Genomic DNA, 11,486 nt, shown 5'->3' on the forward strand with positions numbered 1-11,486 from the left:
TTATGAAGCACCAAGCGTATGTAAAGTTGATCCGCTTCCTCTCCGCCACATCAGGAAAATGACCAAAGAGAGTATGGCCCAGACGTCCAGTGACATCACCGAGAGCCTGATGAGCATCAGCCGCATGATGTCCCAGCAGGTGAACCAGAGCGAGGAAACCATAACCACTCTGGGTGAGTGCCACAGACACACACACACGCATACACACACACACACACACACACTGCTTGACGTGTACTAAAACATCCGCACTTACACACACAGCCTGACACAACCAAAAAAAATGCGTTCACACACACACATACTGCCTGACACGCACAAAAACAACGCACACTCACACAGACACACACGCACAGGATCTCAAACAGTCAATCAAAAAAGACTCCACCTGAAAAATTCCCTTAGTAATTGAAGCCGAAGTTGTTTTGATGTGGTGTTTATATAACAAGGTTAACATCTGACCACAAGCCATTCACACCACTTGGAACTTTAAAAATTCTCAATTTAAAAAATAAACAGCAGATATTTAGAAAAGGACCAAACCTTTTCATTCTGAAGGCAAGTGCTCAGTGGCCCGAGGTCATGTGACCTAACCTGTAAAATGACCCTCAAGCCTAATTTATACTTCGGTAGACAACACTTTTGAAAAGGGAGAAATTTCTACTGGCGCGCAAGTGTGATTGGCTAGATAGGCGGCACGCGTCGTTGACTTCGTTGTTTGAATTTTCCTCGAGCTGATTTCCAACAAAAATTAAGTTTTTTTTTAAAAGCGCCTCACCCATTATGACGAACTCAGCGACTGTTCGCCTGAAGTATAAACACACAAGCCTGGACGACACTTTTTTTTTTTTGTCAGCGACCTTTTAGAAAGTGTCGTCCACCGAAGTATAAATTAGGCTTCAGTCACCACGGTGGGGATGGGCTGTAGTTTGGTCATATTTTTTAATGTGTATCGACCGTAAACCACAACGACATCTGATAGCTTTTCTGATGAAGCATTGATTATCCTCCCCCTAAGACTTTTATTCATAGCTCTGTTGGCAGAGGATAGGCTTAAGAAGGGACATGTAAGTCGCGTTTGTTCATCTACCAATCTCTCTGGATATCAAGCGAGAGAAAGCTTGGGAAGAAATGCCTTTATGGGGACTACCAAGCTGGTTGTGATTCACTCTGGTCTGAGGAAGGTCCAATAGGCAAACTATGTGGAATTCATACGAGTCACACAAACCAAAGATGCATACTGTGCTCAAAACTAACAAACACATGTATGTGCATTTGAACTCGTAAACGTAACAAACTAAACATCAACACATGTATGTGCATTTGAACACGTAAACGTAAACATAAACACATAAAGTGGCGACTGATTGCTTTCACCCTCCTCCAGCCACGTCCTCCAGAACGGTGCTGGAGACCAACGAGGAGTTCAAGGCGATGACCGGGACCATTCAGCTGGGCCGCAAGCTCATCACCAAGTACAACCGGCGCGAGCTCACCGACAAGCTGCTCATCTTCCTGGCAATCGCGCTCTTTCTGGCCACGGTGTTGTACATTCTGAAAAAAAGACTCTTCCCTTTCCTGTGAGCAGCGTGCCTTCCCAAAAAACACTAAAACACACACACACACACAATCACACACACACACACACACATTCACTCACACACACTCACACACACACTCACAAACATACACTCACAAGACAAAACGAAAGAACCTCTAATCCGAGTCGACTTTTTAAACTATACTAATCTGGACGCAACAACCGCACTTTACCGTTTAGTCCCTCTTCTCTCTCTCTGATTTCCTTTTGCTGTGTTTTGACTGCGATGCATACTTCAGTGACCTGCTAACTACAACAAGCCCCGCGGAATCCATCAAGAACTAACCTCATGTAACTCTGAATCTCCTCCTCCGCCGTACTCCTGCACAGTCTTATCTGCCGATTAAGTAGTCACACACCAGTATTGTTTACTTTTTGCTCCCTCCTCTACAGATTTCTTTCACATTTCAACAGCTATCCTATACATTCAAACTATTAGTTATCCTTATCCTAGCAAAACGTTGTAAATGTTGAATTATACAAAAGCAAGCTAGAAAAAAAAAAATGGTCTTGCTATTCAGCTGCAGTGACATCATACAGTGTTGAAAAATCAGTCTTGTCTGTATTTAAAATGTGGTTGGGACTTCACAAAAACCGACTGAAGATAAAAGATATACATTTTTTTCATGTTTAATTACTTATCTGGCTTAAATTATTATGTTTTTCACTCAACTGGATGTCAGTGTGGTGTATCGATTGTTTGTGCATAGATTTAGAAACGAGTGTTGGGATAATACACCAAGTTTCTTAGCTCTCTGTTTTCAAGCCACTGTACAGCTTCAGAGAAAACCTCACGCCTCTGAAGCTCAGCCTCAGATCATTTATCATTTATCAGAATAATTTATGGCCCTTCCTAGAATACTCTGGGGATGAGATAAAGGTTTCCAAAAGGTTGTCTACAGTCCATTTATTTTCTTTGGTGTGTAGGTGGACTTATGGGTCATAAACATCCCAAACACCACCATGGCATTATAACCCCGGGGTGTGCCATGGCATTATAACCCAGGGCTGTGCCATGTCAGGTCAAAGGCAGGTCGTTGTCCAGCGTCGGCCTGTATTCGAGGCTGTATTTGGCACAGCTGTGGGGTTCTTTAGTCGTTGAAATGGAAAACTGGAGTCAAACTTAGGATCATTATGGCAGCAGTTGTGCTTGACTTTTGCCTTGACCTGGCAGGATGAAATGGTGTCTGTTGTAATCGATCAATCAAAAGAAATCTCCGACTGTGGCTGTTCATTCATGTACACCGAATAAAACCTACATCCTGTGTCTCACATTATTCTTCTATGTGCTTTAAAGGGCGGTAATAGTTTTTTTTTTAATTAACTGTTCTCACCTAGTATGGTGTCATGGTTATTTGAGGCGGTGAGCGTTAGCGTCAGCTTTGTTAGCCTCTCCTGGCGTACGCTGCCCATTCTGTCTGCTGTCACAATAACACCTACTGTCTGACAGGCGCGTTTGTTGAGTTTAACTCCGCTGCCTGTGATTCTGCATGGCATTAACTTGGCAGAGCCCTCCGCCCGGACAGGCCCCTCCAGCAGAGCCGCCTGTGCCCATGACCGGGGAGAAACCCAGTATCAGGAAGGTGGTGGGGGGGGAGAAAAGCTCTGAAAAGCCAGAGCGCCTATCGCACAGCCTGGGTGATAGAGCACCATGCGTCCCTGTCTTTCCTCCGATAAGACCCGGAAAAGCAGATTATTTTACCCCTCCACCCGCCCCAACTCCCTCTCTCTCTCTCCCTCTCTCTCTCCTTCTCCCTCTCTCTCTTCCTCCCTCTTTCTCCCTGCACCCCAGCCCGTGGCTTTCTTTCCACCGGCGGCAGAGGACGAGGGAAGCTGGTTATTTTGGGAGCAGCGTTGCCGCGCTATCTGACTTGTTCTTTTCAGCACCTTGAGGGAAAAGGAGGCAGGCCAACGTCGGAGCTCTCGTGACCTTTCTCTCAACCCCTACGATTGCCCCGGTGTTTAGACTTGAATACTGTTGCCCATCGCTGGGCCTGGAGCGGCCATTGTCTCCCCCATTGAGGCCCTGCTTGTTAGGCCTCAGCGCTTGGACCACCTTCAGCACTAGGGCACTATTGAACCGTAACAGGATGTTTATGGTTGTGTGTGGAAAGACTAAAGAGATGTCCAAGCACCATCTCCTTCTCAGTTAAAGTGGCTTGCAATTGTGTTCTGCCACGACATGTTCAAGAAATCTCAGCCGGCACACACACAACCTGTGTTCAGCCAAATGGGCCATTGTTCAGTTGTACACCATGTAGCCCAGTCCGAATAACTGATTTGCACTAAGACAAATATTGTTTTTAAATGGTTCCTCTTCGATGCCTTTCCGTGGATAGTGTATTTTAGGTTGACTGGATGAGGGAAAGCAGCCTAGCCTTGTTTCTTCTGCTTTGGAAGGATTTAGATTTTGAGATAAAGATCTTGGCTTGAGGCTGCATTAGTCATTGTTTTTTTTTTTTTTTTTGGCTAAGATCTTTGGCATTCAGAAAGAACCCATCTTGTGGCGACAAAAAGGAAAGCTGGCTGTCATTTGGAGATGAATGGTTGGACGTCCAGGCCATAGAGACGCTTTGTCTGCCTGAGGTCACCTCGCTTCACTTTGACAGGCTGTCAAATCAACTTTGCTGAACGCGCTAAACATTTTAAAAGTCATGGGGCATGGACATCTTTCTACATACTTTAATAGCGCTATAGCACATTTGATTTCCCACTCTTTTTATATATATGTAGCCTATGACAAAAATGTCCTGCCCACGGACGTTGGTGCTTTTGCTCTAATTAGAGAACTTAACAATTGCCGAGTGATACAAATAGTACAACTTTTTTCTCGTTAGTTAGTTTACGTGTGAATTACGTGGCAGACTGTCGTAAAATTGCACAAACTTTAACTATGTTTTGTCGTTTGTTTTAGCAGTTGAATGAGACATCCTAATAGCCACTTGAACGATTTAACCTGACACTAAACATACGCGAACGTGTACTGGGATTGTTAAATCTGTTTGACACGGGCTAATGTATAGATTCAAAGCAGCCGTCGAACATGGCCGCTTTAACCAAATCACACCTGCTTGACTATGATTTAGAGGGTAATTAATACTTAATACCCCCCCCCCCCCCAAAAAAAAACAAGAACAGATCACACCAGTATTCATATGTTTGGATCCAGTTGCAAAATTCATGAAGATTATTGTGCAGTTGGTATGTGCTTGTTTATGTGCTATTAGCAACATGATTACAGTAATAATGACAATAATAACGGTCATTATTGTTGTTATTATTGTTATTATTATTATTATTATTATTATTATTATTATTATTATTATTATTATTATTATTATTATTATATGTTTATTCCACACATTTTCCTTTCCGAAAATACCCATGTTACTGGTCGCGTTGAAATTACAAAAATACAATAGTTGTTCTTGAAAGATAACGCTCAATCATAATTGTATATAATATAATACAAATAAACCCATCCTCTTATGTCAATGCGTGTTGCACTATAGCATATGAATAGCCTACACTAATTATGGCTCACTATAGTACATTTAGATTTGAACGACTTCCCGTGTATTTTCTCTGTAGATAACAAACTTTTTTTTACAAATGACACCTTTACTTAATTAGTAAAACTTTGTGAGCATATTTTGTATACAGAACAGTTAATACAACATTTGACTTCCTCATGCACTTATTGAACAGTACCTATACATTGGAAGTGGCTATATTTAACTATATTCAAAGTTGTGTTAACATATCGGTTTGGCACAGCGACTGTAAAGTCAATTAGGTTTCAATATTTTTTCGAGGTCTTATAGTCCTTCCGCATTTACTCTCTGTTTACACACAGACACACACACAAACACCTTCACAGACACATAAAAAACGCGAGCTGGAAAAAAAATTAAATGCAAAGGTATACTCTGTCTAAATGCCTACTGTTGTGATTTAGTAAGATTCCCCTCAAAGCCACCTTCAACCAAATACAGAAAATATATAGCACCCTCTTCAATACACAAAAATATCCAACACACGCTTGAATGATAACACTGAAGCAGTTTGAAATATATGCAGACTGCTGTTACAAAAAGGGCATGCGCAAAAAGTTTGTTTCTTGGCCGAAAATTGTCTTGCCATATGCGTGACTCGATTCTGGATCTGTCTCTCACCACGCCCGGATACCATGTAGAGATGATACACCACTATTGGACTGAAATGTGTTCTGGACGTTGTTAAGATCGCCTACTCCGAAATTCATGTAATTGCTGTTGGTTGGTGAGGGCTGAAGTGATGGCATGGCACTGGCAGCGGGGTAGTTGCATGTATAGTTTGTGTTACACCCGGAGCTCGGGTAATTGCCGAAAGTCGGATAAGTGTTATAGGTGAAATGGTTAATGCCCACGTTATATGAAGTGCTATAGGTTGACGCGTCTCCCAGACATGGCTTCCCATCCCGAACCAGTACGGGTACAGAGATGCGCCTGGGCGGAGGGATTCCCACCATCTCCAGCGTTTGGTCCTGGCGCTGTCTTTTGCATTTATAGCGGCGGTTCTGAAACCAGATCTTCACCTGGGTTGGGGTGAGCTTCAGCACGTTAGCCAGGTGATCTCGCTCGGGTGCAGACAAGTATTTCTGCTGCTTGAAGCGCCGTTCCAGCTCGTAGACCTGCGCTTGGGAGAACAGAACTCGGGGTTTTCGCCTTTTTCTCTGTTTGGGCCGGTCTGAGTCCTCAGGTTTAACTTCTTCCCCTGGTTCATCTTGTGAAGGATATAAATCTAATTGAGAACACAGAACCCATAAGAAATAAGAAGAGACAACTTAGGTACATTGTTAAATATCATACAGGCCAAATGTGTAGTTATTTTAGACTACAAATATATATATATATTTACTTGGGCCATCATATATGGTTATCTTTGAGAACTAGAGGTGACGTTCAACAATAGTTAGCTTATTTAATCAATTCTTCAAATCAACTAATTTAGCATTGGAACAAGGTGAAATATTGCTTACTTGTTGTGTCATTATAAATTATTTAACTTTTCCACAGACTTATAAATGTTTACCACGCACAATGTATGGACATTTCAGGACCATTATTTACTTGTGTCTATTTTTTATTAAAAGCTTAAATGACGCATGTTGTAGCCTACTGCTGTGTTCCCCTCTTACATTGCGTATGGCTTTGGGGATGGCCTGATGTTGTTATAAATTATTTAACTTTTCCACTGTAAGTAACTTCACACACGTTCGGTAAATATGTCACCTTTTCTCTCTTTTTCTTCAAACGCCTCGTCCGTCTTCCCCTCCTTGACAATATCCATTTCTAAGAAGTTCTTCCCATAAAAGGCAGCGGCGAAGTTCAGCGAGGTGTTCTTGTTAGCTTTGGCGTCATTGTCGTCTTCGCTAAAGAGAGAAACTCCGGCTGGCATCTCTAGGAAAGGCTCCTGCTTGAATTTGGCCAACATGCAGGAGGAGGTGGGAAGGGCTGTGTCCAGCCTGGGCGACATATCCAGGGACACCATATCCTCGCTCTGCTCCAAGTTCAGTATGTCTTTCACCGAGAAAGGAGTTGAAGTCATCTGGTTTGAAAACATAGCCATGCAGCACTTCAACTACAATGTCAGAGCCAGCAATTAGAAAAAATTTAAAAAGCACCACTTGGGAAAGAAGACCTCTTTTGTTTTGTCGAGAGGATCTTGAGAGCAGTGGGCATCTTCCCGGTCACCCCTTGATTGCAATTCTTTAGGGTTAGAGTAGTGTGGTGGTGTACACTTGTGAAGAGAGGAGGGGCTGGGGGTTAGAAAAAAATGATGACCATCATTGGCTAGTCAAGTTCCGGTGACGCCAAAAAGTAGCGCAGACGGTAACCTTACATGTCTATGCACGCAAGAAACAGCGCCAGGACCTACAGTCCCACATGATGCCAACTGCTAAGAACTTTTCCCATTCCCATTTAGATTGTCATAAGATTATGATTCAGTTAATTGTTGATAATTTTTAAATAATAAATTGTGAAATATATTGCATATTGATTGCTATGGCAGTTAATTTGCTTGTAATAGTTTCTACACGGTGTTCTTAGATGGCTTGTCGCATTTAAAATAGACCAAGATGTAGTCTGTTTAGTGGGGCATGCTATTTCAAAATTATTTACCAGAAAATGAATAATAAAACGTTCTGCTTATGTGACACTTCACACTGACTGTGATTTTTTTTATTATATTCATTGTTTAAAATCCAATTAACGAATGCAGGAGCAGGACAGTTATTCATTCCTGATCGGTAAAAAAGAACATGAATTTGATTGTTGGGGTCACGCCCTTGAGATGCAGTGTGTTGACAGTTAAGAAAACATATGAACGAATTGGTGTTTTGGGGGTTCCCACTTAAACAACATTTAGGCCTGGCCTATAAGTGTTCATGGATTCCAGTGTGCTTTCGTGTGTGTATGTGGGGAGGGGTGTTTGGGGTGCGTCTTAATTATTTAATCCTTGGGGGAAACTCGGCAGACATGAGTCGCCAGGGATGAGATCTTCATCAGGAGGCAACAGGTTGGCGCTGCGGTGGAACCTGACACCTGCAGTAACGCACTCAACTGTCTGTCCCCGGCAGATCCTGGAGCCACAGGTTTACTTATCAAGACGTGATAACAGATGACAACAAACAAGCACCCACCCACCCACGCCGAACAGCCGGAGAGCATGTTTGGCACTTCTGTCGAAAATAGACCTGTGTGCATTGTTTAGCGGTAGCATCGTCTTGCAATTGGAAAAAGGTGAATATATCAAAATTCCGACCAGGTTACCTACAAAAAAGGGCCACTAGTAGCCTAAGCGTGGTAGCCAGTTCTGTTATAAATTCTATGAATTAGCTGACATGACAGTACTGCAGGCAAATCAAAGACATCTTCCGTTTCAAACTATAGGCCTATTTCAAATGCCGAATGCCCTTTTGAATATTAAGCTCAATTGCCTATCTTGTCCGGCTATAGCAAGAACAGTTTCCTTTGTCCGTAATTGACTATTTGATAGGTCGCCATATATTTTTGTTAAAATAAATAAATTCTGTTTAAACAATGATGTGACTTAAGATGGCCAGTATAGCCTATTGCATATCTGTGCTACATGGTCCAACGGTGTAAATTAGCAGGAAGAGGTCTAAGCTGCTGTTACTCAACGAAGATGCTTGTGCAGACGGTTTCAGGAGACAGACACTATTATCGTTTGTTTTATCTCTAACGTTTAGTGCTGCAGCGGAGTAAATGGTCTACGTGTCTGCGTCCCGGAGTTTTGTGTTTATAGTTTTAAAGAATATTTGCTCGCCTTGGAGCGGGCAAGGCCTCCGCTGATGAATGAACGTAAGCACTCCTGAGGAAGAGACAGTCAACACTCTCGTGTCTATCGCCGCAATAATTGGTGAAATAAAGTAAACGCAGGGCACAGCTTATGGAAACTGCTCTTTATCAAGATGATTTATGGAGCTTTCTACGCTTCCATTCAGCCTGCGTCACAAACTTTCATTGGTGTGGTGACCCATCGGTATTGCCTACAATTAAGGTTATACATTTGTTTTAAACGGCATTTAATTAAAACTTTGCCTTTTCGAATGCCATACAATCATTTAATGCAATAACTAAAAAAATTAAATAAAATATGGACATTGTTTTGTTATGTTATTTTTTATAATGGACGTGATCATTGTCAATATTTTGCCATCGCAGAGGATTTATTTTTTTGTGACAACGCGGTTTGTGTTAATTTAGACACATCAAATGAGGATTGTAATTTATAACGACTAACCGTTTTAAAACTCCTTCCCGGCGCGTCTTTCAGCAGCACGCTCCCGAGACAGATAAAGAGACAGATACCGGTTCTTAAAAACTTCCTGTAGGACGACCTGTTGATAATATAGTCGGGCGGAGGGGTGAAATGGGTCGAGGTATGTTATCTAAATGAGTCTGTGTCCATTCCTGTTACCGTTTCGGAGAGTGCAGTGGACGCCAGTCAGGGCTGGCGTCTTTCCGCTATTCAATACCTGTCAGTCAAACAGCCTAATACCTCGGCCGCGGTGCTTGACGCCTACCTAATGGTTGCTAATTATGCTCGAGAGATACACATAACAAGGCACATTAAGATAGCGAAGATCATTTAGATTAAGGTTGTTGTCTTTGTGCTTCTGTTTGTATGGACTCATGAAGTCAGTCTGAGTGATGGGGCTGATTCATAGCCGAGATCAACTAGTGCTTTGGGTATGCAGTACATTGTATGTCATTCATCAACTTTGCCATAGTTCTCCTTTGATATCTAGGCCCAAATTATTTATCAGTTACAGGAAATTTCAAGGTCACGGTGTGTGCTGTATAGTATAAATAAATATAGATAACATTTGAAAATAAATTAGTCCATATGATGTTTCTCAGTGTGGAAAATATATTGTGATATTGTACACAATGAAGAATGCATCCATGAGTTTAAATCTTGAAACAGTGGTATAGCAATCGAAAGAATATTTTTGTTATCTTGATCTCCAAAGGCTTATGCAATTTAACGGAACAGATCAAAATAGGTTTTGTTTAAATTGAACAAATAATCAATGTATTTCCATTGTTTTTGACCAAAGAGCTACTTTTATATTATAAATTATATGATGTCTTAGTTTAGTTGAGCTGTTGCTGAATGAATATTAATCTGTGTCGCTGTGGAAGGCCCTTGGGTAGAACTTCCAGAGTAATTCATATATTTCATTCTACGGGAATTTTGCAAATGTGACGAGTCTTTAGTGCCTGAACAGCTGTAGGATGTAATGAAATATATAATGGATAAATGTAAAGGATATATATAAATTATATAAATGTATGACTTCCTGCTAATTATTTGATAAATGGAATTGAATTCACGGTGCTGTAAGTCATTACTTGGTGTTTTTATATTGGAACATTTTGAGGACATCAAGTTGGACTTGACTGAAGTTGGATGCGAGTGCACAAAAGAAGGAACCAGGACAAAACACAGATGTCCGCAGTTGTGGAGAATGACACCAAGTGTGTTTTTCTCGTTTTGAATGTTGGCTACAATTTGGTTTATTTTTGTCTCTGCAGATCTAACGATGTAAAAATTGAATGTACAACACGCAACACTGTAACCCGTTTGCCTCTGACATTACAGTCAGGCCGAGGCTGGTGGAGCGGCTGGTAATGCATTTGCTCAACACGTCAGTTACAGCAGCGACCCAACTGTGCAGCGATGATGTCCAGAAGAGGTAAAGGCCGGTGTTTCTTTTATGCAACACCTGTCTGACCCATGCTGCGAAGTTCACTCTGTTCCCCCAGTATCAATTAGGGAGCAGTTTTAGAAATCCAAGGACATATTTTAGTCACACACACATGCACACACACTCACACAGTGGTGTGCTTTACATGTCATTCACACACTCATTGTTTAAAAAAAGTAATCCCAGATAAAGTTTCCCTTGGATATGACTATTTTTGGCCAAACCAGAGGATCTCAGATAGCTAACACATAGATTGCAGCTGTCCCTTCTTTTATAAAAGCAATAATCTGATATGCTTATGCTAGTCATTAATGTGTTCACAATCATGTCAGTAGTGCCACACATCATTTCAATACGTACCGTTGTACTTACATATTTACGATACTGCAGTATTATCTGTCATGTTTGTCCCTAATATAACCACAGGTCATCAGGTCGTTTGTTATTTGTCAGTGTAGCACATCACACATTCCCCTACACACCAACTAGACCTCCCAGCACAGTTGTGGTTGGTTGGCCTTTGTGCAGACAGTGCTGGGACAGTGTGTGCTTCCATCTTGTGGCCACCAATGTAGCTGCAAGTCTAGCTTCTCAATCCAATAGGAA

At 41.7% G+C, this 11,486-nt stretch overlaps 2 protein-coding genes across 2 annotated transcripts in view; one reads left to right on the top strand and one right to left on the bottom strand.

The window, feature by feature from the left end:
- The window catches only part of bnip1a (BCL2 interacting protein 1a), a gene marked incomplete at its 5' end in the record, with an annotated part of 4,574 nt that extends 2,302 nt beyond the window's left edge, over positions 1-2,272 (top strand). Inside the window, 2 exons of the mRNA XM_080840342.1 lie at positions 55-173; positions 1,388-2,272. Coding sequence (XP_080696468.1) covers positions 55-173; positions 1,388-1,584 — 316 coding nt within the window. The 3' untranslated portion in view covers positions 1,585-2,272. The remainder of the gene's footprint in view (positions 1-54; positions 174-1,387) is intronic.
- Positions 2,273-5,542: 3,270 nt separating this feature from the next.
- nkx2.5 (NK2 homeobox 5) lies at positions 5,543-7,235 on the bottom strand. Its single transcript, XM_080841207.1, has 2 exons — positions 6,874-7,235; positions 5,543-6,382 (listed from the first exon to the last, which is right to left on the bottom strand). The coding sequence occupies exons 1-2, from the start codon at positions 7,208-7,210 to the stop codon at positions 5,772-5,774; spliced, it is 948 nt and encodes a 315-aa protein (XP_080697333.1). The 5' UTR covers positions 7,211-7,235; the 3' UTR covers positions 5,543-5,771.
- Between the last annotated feature and the right edge of the window lie 4,251 nt (positions 7,236-11,486).

This window comes from Sprattus sprattus, assembly GCF_963457725.1.
Source record: "Sprattus sprattus genome assembly, chromosome: 6".
NCBI lineage: Eukaryota > Metazoa > Chordata > Actinopteri > Clupeiformes > Clupeidae > Sprattus > Sprattus sprattus.